Source organism: Corvus hawaiiensis, chromosome Z (assembly GCF_020740725.1).
Source record: "Corvus hawaiiensis isolate bCorHaw1 chromosome Z, bCorHaw1.pri.cur, whole genome shotgun sequence".
Classification (NCBI taxonomy): domain Eukaryota; kingdom Metazoa; phylum Chordata; class Aves; order Passeriformes; family Corvidae; genus Corvus; species Corvus hawaiiensis.
The window spans coordinates 24665422-24691580 of NC_063255.1; the positions used below are offsets into that span (position 1 = coordinate 24665422).

The following is a 26159-nucleotide window of genomic DNA, read 5'->3' on the forward strand; positions in this document are numbered from 1 at the left end:
GTTGAGTGTAGTACTCATCAGTCCCACTAGTTTTTCTGTTATTGATAATTTTATATTCCACTTTCATAAACCTGAAAGAAAAAGACTGATATCTCTAAGACCAGGAAGCACAGAATCTAACTTAAAATTATGACATTTTAAATATATTATCTTTAAGACTTGCACAACTCTTGTCTTGAATGTGAGCCTTAAATAATATCTATCAAACACATAGTTTTTAACCGACTAATGGTGTAAGAAAAAAAACCCCAGTTCTGTTGCTCAGTCCAAGTTCACCTGAAGGACTAGAGTAGTAAAAGCTCTGTCACACTGAAATGAAAAAAATGCCAGAATGTATCAAAGAAACTGTTGCACCAAATAAAATGACAACATTTATATGAAGTTGCATTTGAAAGAAAAAACTACCATTAACATAAACGATGCCCATGCACCAGACTCACAGAGCTAACATACCATATGGGTCCTCTCCTGGCAATATTCTAATTGGGATGGCAATGCAGGAGTGCATGCTGCCATTCAACAAAGTTATCACAGAAGTTGTACCAAAACCAGTTATACTAGTAATATCTCCATATTAGAACAATTTGAATTCTTAGTGGTTACTTTTTTTGCTTTGGTGTTATTTTGTTGTAATTTTGGTTTTGGGGAGAATACCTCTGCCTCTCTTTTGTCAAAGCTTTCTCCAGAAAACAGGTGGTTAGTGATCTTCTGTTGGGGCCCTCCCCCTGCCATGTAGCCCTGGGAGAGGGGCCCTGGAGGGGAGGCACGGGGTTTCCCTGCCCCTGGGCAGCCTCGTTCCCCATGGGTTGTTTTGTGTTCCCCTGCGCGGGCAAGGACCCCCGGGTCCCGTGATTGCCTCAGTTCCTCGGCAGAGCCCCGGCCATGCGGCTGGAGAAATAAACATCTCTGAAACATCTATCAAAAATCGGTCCATACATATTTCTTTTCCACAGGCCTCGTTACCTGATATATCACGTTGCAGTTTCCCCACTGTAACAAATGGTGGAGAATTGCGAGCAGAACGATCCCCAATCCCTACAGCGACTGATTTGTGAGTAAACTCTGGATTTCTCTTCTTGTTCTTGTTTTGCTGTTCCATCTCTAAACTATGGAGGAACCGTGGAAGGACTCTTGGCTCTCCGAGCCGCATATGGACATTTATCTTAAACTTGAGAAGATTCTTGAACAATGATTTGTAAATTTTAGCTTAATTCAAGCTCAAAAGGAACTGAAACATTTTCTTTCATGGTTGTTTAAGAACTTTTTCTACGTTTCTTGGGATTTAAGTCTTATTGAAGACTTTTGGAAGACTGTTTGGACACAGTAAATTTCTGAGTCAAAATATATGCCGATGGAAGAATACTTTTGTGAATATTATTTAATTACCGAGACTGTTGAGCAATGTCAGCTGTGTCTTGGTGGAGGGAAGCGTGCCTCAGAGCCTGTGAGACCCAGGCCACATGCACCGAGCACTCTCCAAGCAGCAGCGAGGCAGTTCCCGCGCGCGGGCAGAGCGATGTGAGCTGCAGTGTCGGCAGCAGAGCAGGGCATGGCGGGAGCGGCGCGACCCAGTGGTGCCCGCCCGGCCCCGTGCAGCGCGTGGTGGAGCGAGCCCCGTGAGAGGAGCAGCGCTTGGGTGGCGGTGGCGGTGGAGCGGAGCTGCACCTAGCCAAAATACATGCTGGAACAGGGCACAGGGGGGTCGTTGCTCTGGGGCCTGGCTGAGACATGGGTGCAGTGCCAGGCAGTGGCAGCGCAGCTGAGAGCAGAGGCAGTGGCACACGGGGAGCTGAGCGGTGCAGCCTGGCCCAGCCCGCGTGGCCCCGAATGCGACCCCGGGAAGAGCGCGCAGGCACGAGCAACCCCCATGGCCCCAGCAGCACTGACAACCCTGGCAGTTCCAACACAGGAGCGAGCAAAAGCGAAAGAGAAAGCAAAAACACAGTGAGACAGAAAACAGCAGCCAGTTGGAAAAAGGAAAAGATCATCGTAGCTAAGGTTTTAGGAATAGTAAAATGGTATAATGTTAAACAAAATTATGGTTTTATAACAAGATGTGACAACCAAGAAGACATATTCGTTCCTAGAACTGCAATTAAAAAGAATAACCTTGAAAAATACATCCCAAGTTTAGGAGATAGAGAAATAGTAGAGTTCAAAATTGTGCAAGGTAGAAAAGGGTTACAAGGGGCAGAGGTCACTGGGACTTATGGAGTTTCTGTGAAAGGCAGTATGTATGCTAAAAATTGTAGTCATGTTAGACAATATATCCATTATGCCCCCCCCTACAGTCTCCCTTTCCTAATCCCACCTTTCCCTTTCATCCTATATCCTATTACCCCCAATGTATTCCCAATCCATTTTTTCACCCATGGTTTCCCTCACAAAACCATGCCTTTGCCAATTGTTTCCCCAAAAATCCCTTTCCACTGCTGAGTGGGGGATGAAGAGGGGGAAGGAAGAAATTAACTATTGTTGTTTAGAGTTCCAACAGGTACGAATGGAATAAACCCTCTCCTGCCTCAGTTTCCCCACAAAGCATGCCCGGAGAATCCTGTCTCCCTTCTGTCAGCCTTAAGATGTTCCAAAGAATCTGTTTGGACATTTAAAGACTGAGGAGGGTGGCTTGTTTTGTTTTGAAACTGTTCTTGTTCTCTCATGTTTATCCAGTTGTTTTCAATGTTAAGTCTTAAATCTCTTTTTGTTAAAAATAAACGGGTGAAATGTCGGGGTCCCTTTCCCCCCACCATGTGGTCCTGGGAGAGGGACCGTGGAGGGGAGACACTGGGTTTCCCGAGCCCCTGGTCAGCCTCGTTCCCCGCTGGTTGTTTTGTGTTCCCCTGCGTGGTCAAGGATCCTCGGGTCCTGTGATTGAGCAGTTCCTCAGCAGAGCTCCGGCCATGCGGCTGGAGAAATAAACATCTCTGAAACATCTATCAAAAATTGGTCCATACATATTTCTTTTCCATGGGCCTTGTTATCTGATACACGTATTACAGTTTCCCCACTGTAACAATCTTCAATTTGTCTAGACAAATATTAGGTACTTTTCTCTTGCTTTCAAATGTTCAATTATAAGATGTAGAAGGAGTCCTCTGCTATTGTGATGGGCGCGTTAATAAAACAGAGACAAGCACAGACTATCAAGTGACTTTAGGCAGTAGTGGATACATTACTAAAACTTTGTACACAGAACACCATCAAGGCAATTCCTGCTGCAGCAGTACTGAGCGGTAAGAGACTTTTTTGATGTACAGCTCTAAGACTTGGACAGAAATCACTAGACTGGGAATCGCATCTCCTCAAGACTCCCAAGTGTCAAAGACATCTTGTGCCACCAAGACAAGACCTTTTATTTCCTGCCAAAACATCTCTCCACCCATATGCCCCTTAAGCCCCACTCCCTTTGGCATGTCTCTGCCCTGACCTCCCCCAGCCCATAACAGATGACCCATCCACAACCACCCCAGCTTAGGCTAGATTGATCACTTTTTTTCCCACTTGAACAATGATGCCTCACCTGCTTAGCCCATCTCAGATCTTCACTTCATCCATCTCTTCTCTAACCAGCCACCACACTGTCATAGTACTCCAGCTGACCTTTTTGATGTCTGCACAAACCTTTAGAATAAAGGTAGCCAAAGATTTCCCAGGTTTCCACCAGCACACTGTGGCTGCCATCCAGAGCTCCATGTGGAGGGAGTGCTGTCCAGCAGCTGCAGACCAGCACACCATGTCCATGAGAATGAAAGAAATCTTAACTTTTTTGTCTTGCTATCCTGGTCTCCCTCACATTGCAATTTGAGGTAAAATGAAGCAGCCTGGAACAAGGCCATGGCAAGATATATAACTATATCACTATCTGATGAAAACAAGCATATAACAAGATAGGAATCAGACCTCACTCCTCCAAATATAAACATACGGATTTGAATTAAATCTAACAGGCTATAGTTCTATATGCAAACTGGCTGTGAGCAGTTTCTCCTAGGCTTACAAACAGACGTTGAATAGCTTGATTTTTAATACCTGTATTGCTTCAAAACTCCATTTTGCCCATTTCAGCAGTGGACATTACTGACCCTACTGATGCAGAGTCTCTCAATTAGCCGTTGTTCCATCGGAATTCTTATTTAAATGTGGTTTAATAATGTCTATATGCATGTTCACACTTGGCTGCATTGTCTGTGAATTCTGCGTGCTGGAGTCCAGGTGGCCCAGATCTTTGCAATTCCTGCTCCACTCTTTCATGCTATGAAACCAACTGTGTTGGTCCAGTTTTCCCATACTTTTCGAACTAAAGCTGCCTCTTCGGATGCAGTCTGAATCCAGGGCAAAAGGTCAATGAATTGTAAATCTACATCAAAATTAGATCTGCATTTTCAAAGGGAATAACTCACATTATTAAGAGTTTAATATTGAGACAGTTTCTGAAGTAGCACCATTTAGCTGAGGGGTTTCTCAGCATAAATCTACACTCTACCCTTTCTATATCCAAGATGCGAAATATTTGGCACTGGATAGCCAAGTCAGTGGGTAGAGATATACAGGGATTTTTTTAAACTATTCTCCAGAGTACCTCTCTATTCAAAGAGTCAGAGGTAATACAAAGGAACAGCATGTCCCTAATGCATTTTGTTCTTTTATAGCTGACAACATGGGTGAGAAAGACATTTATAAATAATTGGATGCTGAAGGATGGGGCTGTGGTTGACACAAATGGCTGAAGTGAAAGGGAAAAATAAAGTTCACCAGCAAATGGACTAATGGTCCTCTAAAGTGAAGAAAGTTACCTGCAGTAGACACCACCTCCAAAAAGCTGTACAGAATGTCACCGTAACTCAAAATTAATAATGTATCCTTAGACAGCACTTCTTCCTCACATAGAAGCAAAGGTGACTCAAGCTTCACAAGCCAAAAGCACCGGTGTTTTGGGGGAGTTGTGGAAGCTCCTGCAGAATGAGCTCATTCTACTTTATGGCCTATGAGATTGCCCCAGAGAAGATGCCCTCAGAGAAGCAAGGGGACAGCCAGGTGTTGTGTTGCTGCCCTGCAAGGCTGGTGACTTACTGGGCCAGAAATGCACCTAATGATCTGTGCCAGAGGGAGACAGTACTACACAAGAGATCATCGGGTGGAAGTTGTTATGGTAAGCTCGTGCCCTCAATCACTTCAAACATACAGGCTGCTTTTCACAATGCTCTGTACTTTTGTCTTTACATGAGTAAATGTGATTGTTGATTGCCTTAAGCTATGATCCTGGGTTTGACAAGACTCACCAAAAAGAGGTAAACTCTGCTACATCATAAAGCACTTCACATGTTATTTTCTAGCAGCCACACAGGTATATAGTGAACACACAGTGTTCACTAAAGGCACTTTTAGAAAAGTTACACATGTACACTAAAGACAGTGTTGAGAGATTCACTCCAAGCTCCTCAGAAGATAAAACCTCAGTCTCATTTTGTGCATAGCAAAAGTAAGTGGTGGAAAACAGATGCTACTAGTGGTCAGTTTACTTAAAACTGCTTGGTATTTTGGGTACTGAAAACCAATGTTCCAAAATAAATTTTTACTTAAGGACTTAGAAGGCTCCTGGACCTGTTGACTTCTAATGATGAAACAACTGAGGCTCATGGTTCTCTTACAATCTTTCAGCAATTCACTTTTCCTATATATGTGTGTGTGAACACACATGTGCTCATTTTATATTTAACGATTTAAATGCATATCATCCAGAGCAGTTTTTGCAGTCCAGAACGTTGTGTGACTCAATGCAAAGTCATTCACTAGGCTTCTCTTTGCCAGGTGGTTTAGTATTTTCTGAAGAAATAGTTTTATCTGTTCTATAACAGTTCTTCTGTGTAGCATTGCTTAAGAGCATAACTACAGTGCTTGCTGAAGTTTACCTGCATCATTTGAAGGAGGAATGGTAAGGTCAGATAAAGAGCAGTAAAAGTCCTTTTAGTGTATTCATTTAAGATGTCTGGGCTTAGTCAGAGAAGAACACTTCTATAGCAGCAATTTTCTTTACGGTAAGAGCTATTCAGGCCAGCATCTCTCAGAGAACAGCTAGCCTAAATTAACAAGGTCCTGCACAGTAACATATTTCAAAACTTTTTGGCCTGCTCAATTTTTTTATGCCAACTCTGCAGACCTCAGCTATGTTCAAGAGGTGTCTTATATCTCAGGTGTCCTACTGAGTTGTGAAATGCACCTTCATCACACCAAGTTGCAGAGTTGGGAGGTTTATTTTCCAAGTTTACACTACATCTGGTATATTCCACATGCCAGAGAACTTACTAGCAGCCAGTTAAACCATAGCACACTTCAAACAAAACAAGAAGTGCAAGAAGTACATGGAGTTTTCTTACACATGGTACTGCTTGAAAGGCAACTGCATTGGAAATCAAGGCAATACTTATGACTGCATTTCTCCAGGACCTGTGGACCGGATGCAACTCTCTCATGACTGGATTTCTCACTCATGACTGGATTTCTCAGTGTTCTCCACTTTGTATTTGGCAGCTGCATTCTTTTCACATATTCCCCCAGATAAAAAAAAAACTAAACCAAAAAAAAACCCCCAAAAAACAAACAAAAACCCCCCCCAAACCTAACAAACCAAACCCCACCCAAACAACCCACCCCCCCCCCCCCCCCCAAATTCTAAAAGCTAGGTCCTTGACATTTTGGAGGATCTGTCCCAATACTTCCACCTTGGAACATAACACAGACCAATGCTGGTAAGACATACTGTCCCACCATATTTTTTCTTATTTCTGAGCTTTGCTTCTAATAATTATTTTGCTACATAAAAGCCTGAAAACTGTCAAAACCTATTCCTATCGTGACTGATCAAGAGAGGTTCATAAACAGGTCTTTCTCTTCCACAAAGAACACAGCATAAGAAGAACCAAATGATTACACCTGCTGTTCTTGTAATTTCAAGAAGAAAAATATAATAAAGCAATCAATGGAAGACTGCAAATTGTTTGGAGGCTTTTTTCCATCTAGCTAATATTTTAGCAACATGAGCTTTGAAACTTGTCTGTTGTTGTAAGGTTTCGTTAATGCTAAAGTCTCAAGATATTCAAGAAAAGCAGAACTATTCACAACTTCTGCTTAAGATTTGGCCATAATTAAAAGATGTAAAAGTAGATAAGGTAAGCATTTTATTACCTTTTCAAATCCCCAAGGAAGTGTCCAAAAAACTGTTTACTTCTTGCTAAACAGCTGGTACTGTTGCACTTCAGAACCAGCAATAACCGAGCAATGGGTCAAGCAGCCATTATACAATCAGCACCTTCTCATCTCATTGTTATGCTTCAGTGATGGAAGCTAAATGCCTTGTATCTTTATACAAAGCTGATGGAGGGTTTGAGATATTACTACTCTTTCTTTTCATGATACTGCTTGGCTTTGTTAAGGAGGGTACAAGGGAAGGAGTGTCTGTTTTTTCAATTGAGTGCTTCTGCCCAAGTACCTTAATAGCACAGCGTATGGCTGGGCACCAGGAATTGTGGGTCCTTTTCCAAATCAGGGTGCAGAGGCATCTTCTAACACTTAACAAGTCCACTTGAGATCTTTGTCAGGCAACCTGCCAGTACTCGTTACCAAGCTTTCAAGATTGAAATAAACACACATACACCCACCAAAACTGCTGAATGGTTACTCATAAACAGTGTGAGTGGGATGGGACCAACACATCTCAATGCTCTGGACAGTTCAGAACTTTTCATTAAGGAAAGGAGAAGAAAAGAGAACAAAAAAAAATTGTAACACTGACCTCAAGCCAAATGAATACAGATCAAATTGATTTTGAAAGTAAGGTTTAGATGAGCCATATGTTTTAAGTGACATGGGATAATTTTTTGTTTGGTTGGTTTTTATTATTTATTTGAACTGAATAGGGTTGAAATTATTACAGGTTGATTACTTTTAGTGCTAGTTTCATACCATGGTGTGGATGTTTAAAACATTGTAAAAAGGCAGGGTCAAATGTAAATAGTGCAATATTTGATTGTGTAAACAGCTAAAGAACAGTTTAGAACACAAAATGAAGACACATCAAGAAACATGGTTTAAGCAGGTTGAGCAGTTACACAACTGGAAGATTATTTTAATATATAATAGTGCTAACAGCCATTTGACCAGTATATTGGTTTTGTCCCCTAATACACTTAGATGAGATTTTTGTGGTGGTTTAACCCCAGATGGCAACTAAGCCCCAGGCAGCTGCTCACTCACTCCATCACCCGCAGGATGGGGAGAGAATCTGAAGAGTAGAAGTGAAACAACTCATTAATTTTGTCACTTCAGTAGCTAAAGTAAAAGGTGCACACATGAGCAAAGCAAAACAAGGAATTAAGTCACCACTTCCCATGGGCAGGCAGGTGTAAAGCCATCCCCAGGAGAGCAGGGTCCCATCATGTGCAGTGGCTACTTGGGAAGACAAACACCATCACTCCAAATGTCCCCCCCTTCTCCTTCTTTCCCCGCGTGTGATGCCATATGGTACGGAATATCCAATACAGCTAATACATGCAACTAAGCACTACAGCAGCTAAAACCATGTGGAATTGCTAGACACTCTTTCTGTATCAAAATAAATAATGCTTTTCCTCACTTTTGTAGAAATAAATATTGTTATCATGTACTACTGGAAAAGCATGTGTCCACACTTTACCACTTCTTATACTCTGTCAAGTGTAGTATACTCTTTTGCCTTTATGATAGTTCTGTAATAATCTAACCCTGTTTTAGTCAATACTTTAGGGTGATGTACAAAATTATGACAGGACTGGCAGTAAGAATGGCAGCTCTACCTCAACTTAAAAAAAAAATCTAAAAAATTTTACAGATCTTAATTCTTATAAGAATGGAAATATTTCTCTACATAATTGAAATAGTTGATAAATAACTTTAAAAATCCCAGACTCTCATAATTTGTGAAAAGAAGTGAAGCTATCAAAAATAATCACTGAACCACAGAATCATTTAGGTTGGACAAGACTGGATGTGGCACTTTGTGCCATGGTCTCATTGATACAGAGGTGATTGATCAAAGATTGGATTCAATCTTGGACATCTTTTCACAGAATCATAGAGTTAACTAGGTTGGAAAAGACTTTTGAGATGATCAAGTCCAGCCTATGACCTAACATCACCTTGTCAATTAGACCATGGCACTAAGTGCCACATCCAGTCATTTCTTGAACAACTCCAGCAATAGTGACTTTATCACTTTCTTGAGCAGTACCTTCCAATGCTTGACAATCCTTTATGTGAAGAAATTCTGCCTGATGTCCCACCTGAACCTCCCATGGAGCAGTTTGAGGCCGTTTCCTCTCATCCTGCCACTTGTTGCCCGGGAGAAGAGGCCGACCCCCACCTGGCTATAGCCTCCTTTCAGGCAGTTGTAGAGTGTGAGGCCATCCCTGAGCCTCCTCTTCTCCGGGCTAACACCCCCAGCTCCCTCAGCTGCTCCTCACTTGTGCTCCAGACCCTTCACCAGCTCTCTTGCCCTTCTCTGGACATGCTCCAGCACCTCAGTGTCCTTCTTGTAGTGAGGGGTCCAGAACTGGACACAGGATTCAAGGTGTGACCTCACCAGTGCCAAACAAGGAGGACAATCCCTGGTCCTCCTGGCCACACCATTGCTGATCCAGGGCAGGATGCCATTGGCCTTCTTGGCCACCTGGGCACACCCTGGCTCACGTTCAGTCGCTGTCACCAGCACCCCCAGGTCCTTTTCCGGTGGGCAGCTTTGCAGCCACTCTGCCCCAGCCTGTGGTTGTTGTAACCCAAGGGCAGGACCCAGCACTTGGCCTTGTTGAACAAGTAATATTACAATACAAATCAGAAAGTTCAAAAACATCTGAAATACATTCAGTTTTAATAACTAGGAAGTTGGGAAATGTATTTGTTTGTAACAGCACATAATGTAATAATGTATAATAAACAACTATTGAGAACTGAGTTACCACTCTAAAATTTTTTTCAATTCTTTTGATTTTTTTCTACTCTCAAAACAACTGTGAAAATGTTTTCATTTTGCTCTCCTCTACATTAAAAAAGAAATCATATTTTGTCTTAAATATTGCACTCTGAAATGTAAAAAAAAAAAAAAAAAAAAAAAAAAAATCCACAAACCCAAAAAATATAAGAAATGTTTTACTCCAGTCATGCTTGAATTTTGTCCCAGTCATTGATGATGCAGGTTCTTCATCTGAATGAGTAAAACAGTCAATGTGACTGCAGACAAGTCTACAAGTTTCTCAGCATTTGAACTAACAAACTGACAATGGCTTGTGGCGGCTTTTGGGGTTTTTTCTGTGATTTCTTCCACTTATGTTTTCCTTAAGATGACTTCTGAATTTTTAAATTATTAGGGAATATTTTATAACTTTGGAATTTCTTACTGATATTCTAACAAAATACTAGGATTACTTTGTGACATGATATCCTGCTTTATGAGTACAACAGAAAAGTAACCTAAGTTGCAGCTAGGATCATGACACCTTTTTTTCTTTTTATATTAATAAATTTTAGAAGAGGGCAACAAAGCATAATTTAATTCCTAAAAGGCTTTCAGGGAAGTTAATGAAAAACCTACCCTGGTATTAAAAAAAACCCCAACAAACACCATGGAAAAAAAATTCAGCTCAATCATCTCTTTTCAAGTGCTAAACTTAAGTGAAGAGGTTGACAGACGGGTTGCGGCAGTGCCTGCCTTAAGCACTGAGAGGGGGACCCAAGCCTTCAAGATACCCTACAGACACAGTCCCCGCCCGCCCCTCCAGGAACATCTCCACAGCCCTACACCAGCGAGGTGCATCTGCATACGTGTGCTGGTCACAGTGGTTCGGTTCTCAGCCGAACACCAACGCCTAGTAGCAACAGTTCATTTTAACCAGATACGGCGGGAAGAAAAAGGGATGAAGTAAAGCCAGCACTAAGTACGGGGCTTGTTGCAGTTGAGAATTACTCGGGGGGAAGATCGTATTCCGCCTCTCCCAGAGGCGCCCACTCTCTGCCATCAGTCACAGAGCTCGAAACAAACCCCTTCCCCGCTCGCTGGGCGTACGTGATCGATCCCAGCACAGGGCGCCCCGGAGCAGCACCAAGGCTGTGGGCTCCGGGCGGAGAGAGGCGGAGAGAGCCCGAGGGGCCCGGCGGCTTCTGCTCCCCCCGCGGCGAGCTCCAGGCGAGGCGGCCCCCCCGCAGCAGTGCCAGCCCGGCCCGGCCCGGCCGCCGCAGCTGCGGTGAGTCAGTGGGCACTAGGGCACCGCTCCTGCCAGCTGCATCCCGCCCGCCGAGCATCCTCCGGCGGGGGAGGCGCTGGCTCCGTGCACCGTCCTCCTTCTGCCGCGGCCGGCAGGGACCAGCATCAGCACCGCCGGAGACCCCTCCGGAGCGGCGACGCTTACCTTGGGGCTGGAGCTGCTGGTCTGGGTCTCCGCCTCAACGCTGCAGCAGTGGGGCGTCCTGGACCGGGTGGAGGCGCCGCCGGACTCCCTGCGCTCCTTGCGGCGGGGGCCGGCGGAGGGCGGCGGCTGCCGGCTCTGGTAGGCGAGGACGGAGGGGATGGAGTCGGCCGCGTCTGTCTTAACGAAGAGGCCGTGCAGGGTGGTGGTGCCCTGCGAGATCGTGGTGGTCTGGTGGGGGGAGTTGGACTCCTCCGAGTCCCGGCAGTATATCACACCGCTATGCGAGACGTGGATGCTGGGTGCGCAGCCCATCCCTTCCCTTCCCAGCCACCCCACCCCGCCCCGCTGCACCGCCGCTCGGCTCGGCTCGGCTCGGCTCCGCTCCCACCTGCCGCCCGCCCGCCCGGGCTGCGGGGCCGCCGCCCCTGCGCCGCGCACCCCACGCCGCCGGCACCGGCGCCTCCCCCCGCCGCTGGCACTGCCCCGGCCACTCCCGCCCCTGCGGCGCCTCCCCGTCACCCCCGCCCGCTCCCCGCGCTGCCTCCGGGGTCCCCAGACCCGCCAAGCCCCTTCCCCTCCTCAGCAGCGTCTTACGAAGCGCCTGCGACCACCGGGCTGTGTCCACCTGGGGTGGGGGGAGGAGGATGAGGACAAGGATGAGAAGAAGGTTGAGAAGGATCATCACCGGTGGTGCAGCCACCTCGCGACCTAGGCAGAGGGTCTGCTTTCAAGCCTCCCGTATGGACAACATTACACACACACACACCTCCCCTGCAACCTCAGTTATGCTAAATACTTTAAAAAAAAGAAGTTACAAACACTTATTTTGACAGTCAAAATGTGCCCTAGCCATGGGTGAGCAGATCTCAAGCTGTTTGGAGGTACTGAAGGGAGCAGTTTAGAGCCACATAGCACTCACTGCAAGTTAAGGAAAAAAGGCCAGAATTGTTTCACAATTCTTAATGCTGTTTTTCAATTAAGCCAGCATTCAATGACACAAGTTGCCATTTTACCCTAGGTGTCTGATAGCTGCCAATCCATGCTTCCAGTCCCTGGGGAGATAATCAAGAAAAATGTTTAATGCTACAGAGATTTACACACCTTCTTAGCTTTCCACAGTGAATAGTTTCATTGACCTCAGTGAAACTATGTAGGAGGTGTAAAGCTAAACATGGAGGTTTTAAGTCTTTGCAAGATTTTAGTTTAAATCTCTCTGTTTTCAATGGCACATAATAAATCCTTCAAGAATTGGTAATGTCATCCAAGCAGTATGCTTCCTGCCTAATAAAGCATTTATCTGATACCAAGTCACCAAGGAACGCTTGTGTATACACATTTTCTTCCTCTTGGAATATTACCTGATGTTTGACCGCTATTTCTCCACCTAGTTTTAGTGAGTGGTATAAAAATACCAGAAATGTGAAGCGTGGTTGGTGCAAGGATTATGATGTTGAATGACAAAATGGTCTGAATATGTTATTTTGGTTCTTAATGCTTTTGAAGCACTTTCATGAATTAGATATCAGTTTATTCATAAGTGATGAGTTCACAGCTAAAATGCCTCAGTTTAGAGAGACTTCAAGCCTTTAGCCTCTGTCTCTCTTGATCCAGTTCATGAGTCATTGCAATTATGGCAATATATCCATCAGGATGTCCATCAGGAAACTGGACTGAGATCATCAATCTGTTTGACCAAGTATTTTCAGATTTCCAGTTGCCACAGTGAACTCGTGTTGGCCCTGGTGATCACATTTTTCTAGTTAATTGTTTTCCCCACTAGTTGTCACTGTTCACAAATAAACTTGTGGCTTACATCCTGCATATGCTACATATTTGCATGCTTGCCCATTGCCAAAGTGCTCTGCTGGTGGCTATCTTTGAGGACAACCTTGAAGATAGGCTCAGTATAACTAAAATGAAGCAGACTGTGTTTCATCACTCAACCATGTAGCCTTTCTTGCTGCTTAGACTGCAGTTCTGGATGAGACCTCGCTGCCTCCCAGAGCATGATGCACTTAGTTGCAGATGAACGTGTCCTAAAACCTCAGCTAATAAGAGGAGCAGTCAATTTTATGCATTCCTTGCAATACTCTCAAGTCTCTCTTCCTTTCTATTAATGGTTGGGAAATTTAAGTTGGGGATTTGAGCTGCCTGCCCTACATCACAACTGAGATTTGGAAGAGAGCCAGGAGCACAGGAATGCCATTCAGAACCCATACACTTGTGGGGTACACCCAAAACCCATCGCTTCTGGGTAAGCAATGTTACCCAAAAGACCTCTAAGATTTGCTGAGTATCTAGTTTGATACTTTTCTTCATGGAATTTTATCCACCCCAGGTATCAACGGCACTTAGAATTTTAATAAAGGATATGAACATAAACCATATCTTGACTTTGCAGGATGAGCTTGGCGAAAATACTATGTCATACCCTAAACTGTTGCTAGCTATTCACAGTCCCTTTTTCTGAATTGATATCAATTATCAGATAAGTTATTTTGTTAGTCAGTCAATACTCAAGTTTCCTTAACATCCTAGTATTCCGGTTTCTGCCCTGTTCCTATTGAATCCTGTGACAACTTTGCTATTGATTTCAGACAGCATTTCAGGAATCTGCCCATTCTCACATGGACTTCCCTTGCTTAGGTATACATTTGAGTTGATGCCAGAAATTAAGTTGTAGTAATAAGAAGTCACAATTCTGGAGAAGGGTTGCTAAATGCAGCCCTCAAGCAGCAACCCCCATGCTCTTTACTTTAGGTTAATGGTGAAGGAGCACGATTAAAGAGAATGAGCCTCTCTGTGCAAAGTGCCAGAGTGCTTGAGAGGAGTGAAGGCTGCAGGATGGGGAACGATGTGACTGCTGAAAAGCAACAGAAAAGTGGGAAGAGTAACAATGCTTTGCCTGACAGCAGCATCACAAAATCATAGAACCAAAGGATGGTTGAGTTCGAAAGCAGCATCTGGTCAAATCCCCCACACACCCAAGAAGGGCCACCTACAGCTGGCTGCTTGGGATGGGCATATCTGGATGTATTTTTTTGTATCTCCAAGTATGAAGACCACACCTCTAGACTTCCTATTCATTCCAGTGCTCAGCCACCCTTACAGTTCCCTGCTGATGTTCAGAGAGAATTCCCCATTCTACAGTTTGTTCCACATCCATTGCCTCTGGACCTGTCACTGGGCACCACTGAAAAGGAGTCTGTCCTCCTTGCATCCTCCCTCCAGTTATACATTGATGAGATACGCCCTGAGCCTGCTCTTCTCCAGGCTCAACAATCTCAACTCTCAGCCTCTCCTCAGAAGCATGGTGCTCAGGAGGAACTTAGAGGGACAGAACAAGAAAGTGATGATCAATGTGAGCAGAAGTTGGAGTGGAGTTGTGTGAATGGCTGCAGAGGGGAAGTATGTCTGTCACTGAAGTAGGAACTGAAGGAAAGTTAAAGACTCCTTTTCCTACCATCAGTGCTCTTCCTGCATCTTGCCTGTGAGAAGACAACCATGGATTTACTGAACAAGGAGAAAGAAGGACTATTTAAAACACACGCATGTACACTTGCACCACCTCTTATAGCACGCTCCAGTCATGCCTCTGAAGTCATCTTGCTGCAGTATGCCCTGACTGATGAGCACTAAAGCAGAAGGCTTTACTGCAAGTAGCATGTGCCAGCCAAGACCTACAGAAGGGACAGATATACTGAAGTAGAATCTGCCCTCAGAAACGCATATTTAGTATGGCCCCAGAATGAAGTCAGTGCATCCAGCTACAGGAAAATATTCACGTATCAGTTTTTCCACTACTAAAGAGCCTTTGCTGGCTTTAACTGCAACTTTATAAATCTTAACTAATTTTATGCTCACAGGAAACCAATTTTTTACATCAGACTAATTTCAGCATGATGAATTTAAACATATGAGTGATTCTGGAAGCCAGCAGTGGGACCCTGAAGCATCTTGTATTTTTGGGGTTTTTTTCGAGTAGAAAGTAGTGGATATACATTCTCTATGGTGTTTACACCTGCAAATCCCTCCAGAACGAAGAAAATATACTCCTCAAAACTTGATATCCCTTCCAAAGCCACTCATAGGCTTCCCTTTGACCTCAATATTAAGGCGTTATGCTACGAGTAGATTGCTAAGATAATGTCGGCATTATTGGAAGTATCATCTGTAAATCCCAGTTCATTGCAGTAAGAATATACTACTTCAGAGGTCGTATTTTACAGAGACTTGAAAATCTGGTACTTGACAACCCACTATTGAAGACAGTTACCTCTATTCATGGTTCATTTACTGTAAAACCAGTTTAAGAATGTATAAATAAGCCTGTACAAAAAAAAATTTACTAGGCTCTTAGGAGGCTCAACAGTTTCTCACTCCTTTCATATTGGTCCAACAAATTTCTTAACTACAGTAAAATCTAACATCCTGTACACCCAGATTACAGCAAAGTCAATACCTAAAAATTATTTAAATTATCCAGACTATGTGCACTGTTTCTAACTTAAACTAGATACGAGAAAAATAATCATGAGAGCTAGAATAGAACTTTTCTTTGTACACTTCTGTTGAATTTTAAAACCCCCCATCTTTATGGTACTTTGATAATGAATAATATATTATAAAATGCTAACTTCATGCTTTTACTCATCAACAACACAAGAAATTATGGCACTTGGAAATCAAAAAGATTATTTAATACAAGAGGTGAAGGTTACTTTTGCTTGAGAAAGAGCAAAGTGTGGTTTTCAGTCCACAAATCCAATTACTCACTCAACAAAAAAATAAAGAGGAACATCACTAGCACCAATGACGTCTCTCAAACTCAACCTAAACGCAAAATATTCTTTTTTAAATTCTTGCACCAAATTCCTTTAATTTCATAACTTTGAAAAATCACTCATTGCAGCAAAACTGTGTTTTAATTTACCATACTGTGAATAACAGTCTCCCAGTTAATCCTACAAAATTGATAGTTGTTGCAAAATCCTACAAAAAAGATAGCCTCCAGTAGGTATCATTCAATAGAATGAGGTTGCTGGAATTGCTTGCTAATCTCACCATAGAACTTGACTTCGATCTTCCTTTAACAGTCAGATTTTGACTGGCTTGGACACCACTTAGTTCAGTTTTGCCCAGAAGTTCATAAAATACTTTACATTATGGATGTTTTGCAAGTGGGGAAAGAAGCCTGTTTCAAGGCAGCAAAGATGAAGAGGAAACTCAGTCTGGTTTCCTTTCCACTAGCAGCCCTTGCCACTGTATAAGTGTACCAGGCACAAATTGTTCTGAGAGCGCAGAGAGGGGCAGGGGGCCTTCCTTCACTCTCTACCTTCTCCACCGCTTTGTGAGCGAGCAAGGAAGTGCATTGGTTCCTGCCCTACTCTGTCGTGCAGTTGTTTCTCCCTCCCTAGGGGTAGGAGAAGATGCAGTTCTGGGATTTTGCTCCTCACTGGTGAGAGATGATGAGCTGCCCCAGGGATGCAGATTCCCTCCTGGGGATGGACTTCTGCAGCCATTTTCCCTAGAATGGGCCAAATTGGTACTGTCCTTGCTATCAGCTTTATTTTGAGAGACACAGCAAACCTTTACTACACTGCTTTGAAGACGAAGAGTAACATATAGAAACACATAGCAACAACAGTCTTCAGCCACTAGCAGTAGCAATAGGTGGTAGCATTTACCCGAGGAGCTTAACTTTTGGCAGGACGGTGGCCAAATACTTCTAGTTATGAGCAAATTATCTAGAACAACAGTGATCACACCACATGTAAAAGGTTTAGGCTGGTGCTCTCGAGCAAACTCTTTGGTTTACCTTTTGGGTTGGCTGGAATCAAATACTCCACCGCACTCAAAAGTTAAGAAATGCAACAGCAGCTCTCCTGTCAGCACTGAACAGTCCCCCCAGCAGCACTTAAGCGGTCGTTTCGTCACAAGCAGCTTGTTCTTTGCTCGTTATTACTTCAACAACAGAACTATTCTCCCTTGATTTATTCCTCTCCGGGAATATCTGCACAGCAAATCCCTCTCGGGTGGTCACGGCACCACCGGTAAGATTGACTCCTTGGCTTTGGGGCTCCGGGCACTGCTGAGTACAACTCCCGGTGAAGCCGAGCTGCCCTGAGCGGGGCCGGGCAGACGCCGCGGCGGCACCGGCGGTGGGACACTTCTCCTCCAGCCCCGCCGGCCGGAGCAGGAGAACGCTCGGAAAGTGTCAGCACCCGACGCCGTCGTGTCCCGGCTTCGGGCACCTCTGGGGTTGCCCCGCCACCCCCTGACCCGCCCGGCTTTCCCTTACCTTCCTCCCCGGCCCGTTCATCCTCCAAGGAGCGGAAGGGAGCGGCGCCGGAGCGCTGGCGCCTCTGTTCAGGTGAGCAGGGCGGGCACGGCGGCCACCACCACCTTCCCCAGGGCTGGCCCGCCCCCGGAGCTCCCGCCACCGCCCCGCGCCCGGCCCCGCTCTGCTGGAAGCGCTCCAGAAAGATGAGTTTCGCCTCTGAGCCTCCCGTAGGGAAGGAGCGCAAAACGGCTTCCCCGAGTTAACCTGCCCACACGGGCCACCCTCTTGCCCCTGCGCTGTACTGATCATTGTTTGCCCCGACGGGAACATCTGGTAATGGGGTAAAGCACCCGGGGGAAATACAGCAAACCAGGTGCTCTGAGCCTGGCATGATTCACATAGCTAAAAGTTATGCCTTTGAGAGAGAGTGGTAAATCCACACACAGAGCTGATAGCTGGTGCTGGTGCTTTTCAGGATCCTCCAGAAAAACCCAGGAGGAGAAGGGACACAAATTGCCTGCAGTTGAGAGCAGCATAACCATGATCTGGAGCAAATCTCAACTGCCAGAGGCAGGATTGGAAACATACTTCAAACAGCCTATTTTCGTCTTTGAGGTATTCTAGTATACAGCAAGTACGAGGCAGGTGGAAAGCATCATCTTGGGTATGACATCTTTGGGCTTGACTTGACTCTCTCATTTTCTTACTCTTCCCCTCTTGCCTTAAAAACAGTTAATGTCTGTTTTTCCTTTTGGATTTTTGCTATTTCTGCAAAGTTCATTAATATTGTCAATGCTTTGTAGAGGTACACAAGGCCTCAATGAGGGAACTCTGTAAGATACTCAGACAACACCATGGAAAACAATCCCTACCCAAAAAAGTCAAGGGGTTGCACACAAGGCAGTGGAGAGCATGTGAATGTCACAAAAGCAGAGCAATATTAAAGATGATTGGGAGCTTTGGGACAAGTAGTGGTCAAGTTACAGCAACTGTCTAGCCAAAACCACCAAACACCCCACCAACCACTACACAAAATAAACCCAGCACACTGAACCTGTGCAGAAAATTTGTTCTAGACAGGAGAAGCAGTACAAGCATGGATCAGCAAGTTATGTCAGATTGAGGCTAGGGACTGTGAAGATCTGCCCTATTTCTAGGGGAAAAAGACACATAGTCAGCAAATACAATCCCTGAGCTCCCCAGAAACCCTAGACAGTGCGCATATTGAAATGCCCTCAAAAGCAGGTCAGAACATCCCCCTTTTTGTGGCCATACATCTGCAAGAGCTGTTGTCTGGGAGCTAATGTCCTTGACACTCTCTCAAAGGTCCTGGTCCTGCATGGATGAGGTGGGTAGGAGGTTTCCTACAGCCTCAGCTGCATGCAGTCATATTCTTGGATACCTGGGACTGCAGCCCTGATACAGTCTCAGAGGAGGTATAACCATTCTTGTTCTTCTGCAAAAGTGCCAGGTATCAACCAGTCAACCAGAAATTTCAGAATCAGCTTTGCCCAGTTATTTCCAATAATTGTCAGAGAAGAAAGCATCACAGTCTGCCTGGGAGCCTGCTTCCCTAGGTGGACAAATTAGGGACTAATTAATTACTCTTGCCATTCTATGCAGCCATGTTCTGTTTGCAACAAAAACCCAAAAGAAGTATCTTACCTAGACACTGCATCACAATCAGGGCAGGGTGCTCATCTGGACACACAGGCTCAAAAGTGTCCCCAGCACTAAGTTTTGGATACAGCAACATAGACTTTTTGCAGTTTCCTCACAGTCCTTTCCCTGCATTTCTCCTTCACTATTTTTTAATGCAGTTCTTATATACCAGCTTGAATTTAATCTCTCCTCAAGTTTTCAGATCACTGCAAGAACAAACAGAAAAAAAATCATTAAGGTTTGATGTTAGAAGCTGAGGTAAACAGATACCTAACAAAACTCTCTAGTAGAGCACAGCTGGATGAACAGGACACTGCCTGACAGAGATTTATCATGTGATGCGTACTCAGAAAAGTATTGCTTGTGGCTAAGAAGGAACCATTTTCAGAGAGGAAGTGTCAATCAGTAACAGTACTACTACTATTACTACTACTACTACTAATAATAACAATAGTAACAATAGCTATAGATTTACATTCCTGGACAATTCGCTGCCATTTTATATAAAAGATAAAGGTGACAAAGCTGTGGGCTTTATGCTGCTTTTTAGGTGCCTGGTTCTTGGGCACTCTCAGTCCCACTTCTTGAGCCTGGTTTTCAGAACCACGGGGGATGAAATGGTATCACTGGATTGGGAGTGAGGGGTGTCAGTTCAAAGAGTTTCCAGCAGGCTTCAGACAGTCCTGACACCATTTGACTTTGATGGGACTGCTAATATGAGTGAAAAGCTGCAGAATACTTCACTAATCCTCTTATCTATAGGTTTCAGAATGTATCAATCATTTAATTTGCCACAGTTAATCTTTCACAGTGTAATCTTTATATGCAACCAATGCCATAATGTTTTAAGTACATATCAGCTGATGTTATAAATTGTATTAGTTGATATATACAGTAGCGTCTTGTCTTGCCTTGGAGTGGTTCATTGGTTGGCAGACAATCCATTTATTGTTACAGACGTGGTCTGATGGAATTATTTTATGTTCTTATGAGGTAAAAAAAGTAATTAAATATAAAAATAGTATAAAAATAGCACAGCAAAACTTGTAAAATATAAACTAGAAAGCCACAAACATCACACAAGGCAAATACTCATGAGGGATATTATTTCTCTCTAGATTTATTGCAAACCAGAAGAGAACACTACACAACACTGAAGAAGAACTACAGATACTGAAATGCCCAATTCAAGGAGCCAGACTAGCAGAATTAAGCACTGTAAGACATTTTTGTCTAGAATAGGGAACATACATTTCACCACATATTTCAGATGAGATTTTCTCACTCTCAAGTATATTTAGGACACCTAAGGACAGGTCCTTTTGTCAGCATGAAGACTTTGTTTTGTTCGATCATTATGCATCATTGGTGGATCATATGGTCCACTCCTGTTTCTGTAGTAAGCCATGCCACTTATAGAATCAGAGGAAGGAGACATTTTCTAATTGAAAAACAGTTTAAAAGAACTCAGCAATTCCTCATTTGTACTGTGTTCTTCAAAAAATAAGGAATTGCAGACCAAACTCATATTAAAAGTAGTGTAAAATAAAAATCTTCTCTAGCTCAAGCAAAGCTCTCTGCACTTTTTGCTGTCTCCCACAAACAAACAGTAACTAATAGCTTTGGGAATTTGTTGTTGAGTATTCACTGACATAAATTTTGCTATAAAATAGTACTAGGAATATTCATCTAAGCCATTGTAGGGGAATTCTTCTTCTCATTTTGGCAGGCTGTGTACTTACTGAGGATATCTTCCATCCTGGAAAGACATGAACACAGCTTTCAAGAGCTACAAATACTTGGCAGAATCCTGTTACTTGGCTGGGGCACAGAAGAAGGAAGCGGCATGAATCATTCTGTGCCTGTAATCTCTCAGGGTAACGCTTCAAACACACAAACATGAATTCACTATTTTAGAGCACTCCACAGCAGGACCCTGTTGTAAGCAATCCTTTGTCACAGATGATTATTACATCACAGACTGTGTACTTGTGTGACACCCATGCATGGATAGGCAGGCACAGGGCTCATGCCAAGGTAACTATGATGAATACAAACTTCACATGAGTCATTTTAAAAACGACTTCACGTGACATTTTAAAAACTCATCAGTTCTGGGGCAAAAGATAATGTACCTGTGCAAAACGTGTGTTAATATGATGTTTACAAAGGAACACTTCTGCACCTGCTAGAATACAAATATTTTAACAGGTGCATTTGAAAACTCTCCAATGTTTTTGCTTAAGAAAATACTACCCAGCTCATTGTACAGAAATAATCTAAGTTTTTCATCTCTTTGCAATAATGCAGCGAACTTGCACAAACACAATCGGTCCTGAACAACTAATGAGACAGACACAGCAGAAAGAATCCTTTCTGTTCCATATTATAATGTTTAACGCAGAGCCATTGCACCAAAAAATGGTGTACACAGATGTGCAAGTCATGGCTTTCTACAAACAGACTCAGTTTAGAAAGTTTAACCTTCTTTTTGGAATTTTTGCTTTCTATTGTACATATGGATGAATTAGTGTAGCACATACAAGAACGAGTTACTCTAGGAATGACTAAAATAATGTAATTTTAGAAATACAGTGAAGGTTCGCTAGGTCCAGCAGCTGGCAGAAAAAAAGTCACCAAACCATTCTACTTCATGAAACATTAAAACTGTATATCCTTTGCATACATTAGTCTCAGCGTATCTACAAATTAGTTGTAGTTATGTCAGGCTTGGAGAAAAACGATTTCCAGAGCAGGAATTTAAAAACAGCAACATTAAAAAAACCCAAACAAACAAACCGTAAAGACCATAATAAACCATACCAATTTGTAAAGGATCTGGTGGCAGAACTATACATTTCTCTCTGAGCTGCACAGTCCTGTCTTTAGTACAACTGCTGCAATCTGCTTATTTCCACAAGCAATGAAGATGACTTGTGTTGCCCCCCAAGAAGCATCCAAGCAGCGTCTTCACTACTTTCTTCCCAGCTGTGGTAGTAGGTGTGTTAAAAACATATCTGCACAAAAGGCACAGAAGTCCTTTGCACATGGCAAATGAGAGTACAAAAAGCTGTGGTGTGTTCAAGGCATAATGCTCTAAGAGCAGCAACAAAGAGGTGCAGTTACCCCTTGGTGCCTCAGTCCTGAAGGCAGCCTGAAATTTCATAAACTTGGGGGTAGAGTCACTGAATTGCGTGCTGCATACCAGTACTTTTACTCACAAAGTGGCAACATGATATCTGCCAAGCCAAGAACTCCCAGTCTGGTTGCTGTCTGCAGCTCATCCCTGTAGACTCCACAGGGGTATGGATGGCTTGCTGGAGGGGTGGTAACCACGTCCTACTGTCTTGCCACCTTCTTTGCCATTGTGCTGGGTTGCTGTATGTGCTCTGCATGGCTGTGTAGTGACTTTTGTGATTACAGCAGCTGAATGTGCTCCCCTTTAGGAGACTGGCTGATTTCTCACAGGTCCCTTAGGCTGGAAAATCCCACCACTTAGACTGTGAGATCTCCAGAAGAAAAGCACTCCTCACAGAACTCACAGACAAAGGCAAAGGTACTACTCAGTTGAGTGACAACTTCTTGCGCAAGGACAAAAGTTATCAAAGCTACCATTCTTCCCCAACTTATTTCTAGTAACAGAATAAACACATGAGATCTCAGGTCAGGGGGCAGTCCTACCTACTTCTGGAAAACGCCTCCTAGAAAAACCTAGGGAAGTAAGACCATTGGCAACAATATACAACCCTTTGCAACTTGTTTGCTGACCCAGACCATTTTTGTCCACAAGTCAGGTAGGTAAAATATTCTTTATTTGCAGTTGCAAATCACCATGTGCAATGTTTACAGGCTCATATCTACAAAACAAGTTCAAATCCATTTTAAAATCTGACCTTTAAAATGACATAATGGGTTTCTCAGTGCATTGTATGAGCGGGGTTGTTTTTCCATAGTGGATTATACCAGATACTAACAAATACCACAACTTCAGCTAAAGAAGGAAACAAACCCCAGTAAAAAAACCATGCTGCCTTAGACTTATGACAGTACCCATTAATTTTTATTAAAATGTGCCTTTGTGGAGACTACCCTGCCTCAGTTTCCCTTCAGACTTCCAAATTCATCCCATCGCTTCTCCCTTCCCTGTGTCTTCTTCCACCTCCGTGAGCATTTTCTCCCTTACAGTTTTTGCCCTTTTGCCCCACCTGTCTACAGGGCCACACCTTGGGTTTCTATTCCAAAAAACCTTTTACTCAGCAATAATAGTTTGTAAAGCTACTGCCTTCTCACGCCATCTTTTTCTCATCTCCAATATTTTGGATTATGCTGTTTGCTTTCTCTACCTAATTTTCCTGTAATTAAATGGTGACCCCTTAAATCAGCTTTCTGCTTTCTCTATTCCATCAAACAGTTCTTTTAAAGGCTGATGATATTCCCATCTATCTGAGCCCTCCACATTGCTGGAAGATCTAGTAGTGATAGTAACCATTCACTCACAGGGCAATCACAATTTCTAGTTGATTGACCATAACCAGAAGTACAATTCTAATACAAAAAAGATTGGAAAAAAGATATGATCAAATAAAACCAAGAGAAAAATTATCCCAATGCAGTTCTGCCTTCTCCTATCTGTGACCATCATCACATGTTCATCCTCTTATGACCAAGAGTAGCTGGATGATCAAAATTTAACTAATCCAACTGCACACACATGATACTTCTGCCCATTCATTGCAAGATCATCATCTATAGCTACTGCTGCTCTTTCACTCACGACTCTGAAATAATACTGATCAATAATACTGAAGGCAAATGGATGACTTTCTCATCTTCCTTTGTACAAGGAGTAGTTTAGCATCAGCTAGTACTTAATAGGACCACAATTACCCAGATACATTTGCTTCAGCAAAAACGTCAACAAAACCTCCCTGAAGAAATGGTGATACTCAGTTCTGCACAGGACAGTGAAGAAAAGAATCACAGGTACTATGTATTCTCAAAGGGAGTTAATTCATTGAAACTCTAAGAAAACTCCTTGTCTTTGTCCCTGAAAAATTACGTTCTAACCCAACTAACTAAAAGCTCTGGCTTACTCTGGAACAATTTCATACACAATATGCCTGCAGAACTGTATACAGCAAAGGCACTCAATTCTGTAAGCACAGGTGGTCAGGCACTTTTCCAGAACTCTTTCTTTATAGAGACTTTATCTCCTTTTCCTCACCCATCTTTGAAAATTGCCAATAGCCTACAGTCACACACACTTTTCTTCTTGTCCTTTGGGTGCTCTCTTTCCTTCCAATCCATTCATTCCTGGAATCCCCTAAAAGGTGGGCTTCATTTTGGTTTGGGTTTTTTTGACCTATAATCTCTCAAACCTATCTTTAATTAAATAATGGTTCTTTACAGTTTCTTGGCCTATGTTGTAGACTGAAGCAGAAATGGGGGATAACAATAATGTTGTTTGGGTTTTGTCGGCACTGTCTAGGTATGTGGTGTTCCACAGATTATTCAATTACTGCTAAAGCCTAGTTAATCTGAGGCTGGTTGCTAGCTGTTCAGACGTCCCGATTATGTAAAATTTCCTATCTTTGTCCCTGGAGAATATAGAAGAGTTTACACACAAAGTTTTTGAAGTCACCACAAAGGCTCCCACGTGGCTGAGATTTTTAACACAGGGTGACACTACACAGCGCAGTGAAATATACTTACAGAAGAGTGGCAACACTCATCATGCATGAAGCTTATGCAAGACCTGTGCATTTGCTTAGGCTTTTAATACCAGTGACAGAGTGAATAGTTTTACGACATGGAATGTCTCCTTGCATGGGAAATGGAAGTTGGTATGTTTGGAGAAGACATATATGTGAATTTCTCAGAAGGAGAGAGAGAAGGGAGTGAGCCATGTACCATTGCTTACCCGGCAGTAGTCCTGAATTCCTGGATTCTATCACATCTATTTTAATCACTTGGAAGCTGTTTTTTAACGCTGATTTCACATTTGCAGAGTAGTAAGGCATGTTTGGCCATATGAGGAGCGACACGGTAAGGCTATTTGTGCTGTGCTGATCATTAGAGTTAACACCAAGATGACGAAGAACTAACTCATTCAGCAAGAACCCCTCACCTTGCAGAAGCTCTAAATAAAGAGACAGACTGAAAATAAACAAGCAAATAAATAAACCAGCCAAAACAAGTAGGAACGTGAGAATTAAATGCATGGCTAGCTGCATAAAAGCCCCAAATCCCTGAACCGATTTATAAACTCCCAGTAATACTGCTATCTGAGCACCCTCTAGTGGCCGAGAATAAACAGGTCCAGAGACGAAAACGTGATCCCGCAAGTGGACGAACACAGAAGAATGCAGTGTCTCATTGACTTTGGTCGGACAACTGACGACTGTATGTACGTTTTCATTTGGAAGACAGGGTAACAACTCAACGTTCAAAAGAAATTTAATTATTTATCTTTCTGCTTTGTGTTCTCAGCATTTCCTTAATTTTCATGTCATCTGACTGGTTAAAGACTTCTGTTCATTTAAAACTATTCTCCCAATTTGTTTTAAACTAATTTTCTTTGAAATGTGAGATTAGAAAAAAATGAAAAATCCTAAGACAGTATAACAATACAGAGGGAGACATGGAGGGAACAGAAATCAATTTTGAACTGATTTCAAATATATCTGTGGCATCAAAGTGTATTTTAACTTAATTGCAGAACATACTGAATTTGTTTGGTTTGAATGCAAGGCTATTCACTATTTTGAGCTTGTATTTAACCT

General features: G+C 43.2%; 1 protein-coding gene across 2 annotated transcripts in view; it reads right to left on the reverse strand.

Moving 5' to 3' along the window:
* PDE8B (phosphodiesterase 8B) overlaps nucleotides 1-11807 on the reverse strand; it is a 72046-nt gene extending 60239 nt beyond the window's left edge. The window contains exon 1 of one of the 2 annotated variants that reach the window (XM_048291950.1): nucleotides 11433-11807. In XM_048291950.1, the coding sequence (XP_048147907.1) occupies nucleotides 11433-11744 (312 nt within the window). In that variant the 5' untranslated portion in view covers nucleotides 11745-11807. The remainder of the gene's footprint in view (nucleotides 1-11432) is intronic. The other variant, XM_048291949.1, reaches the window with a different exon arrangement.
* Between the last annotated feature and the right edge of the window lie 14352 nt (nucleotides 11808-26159).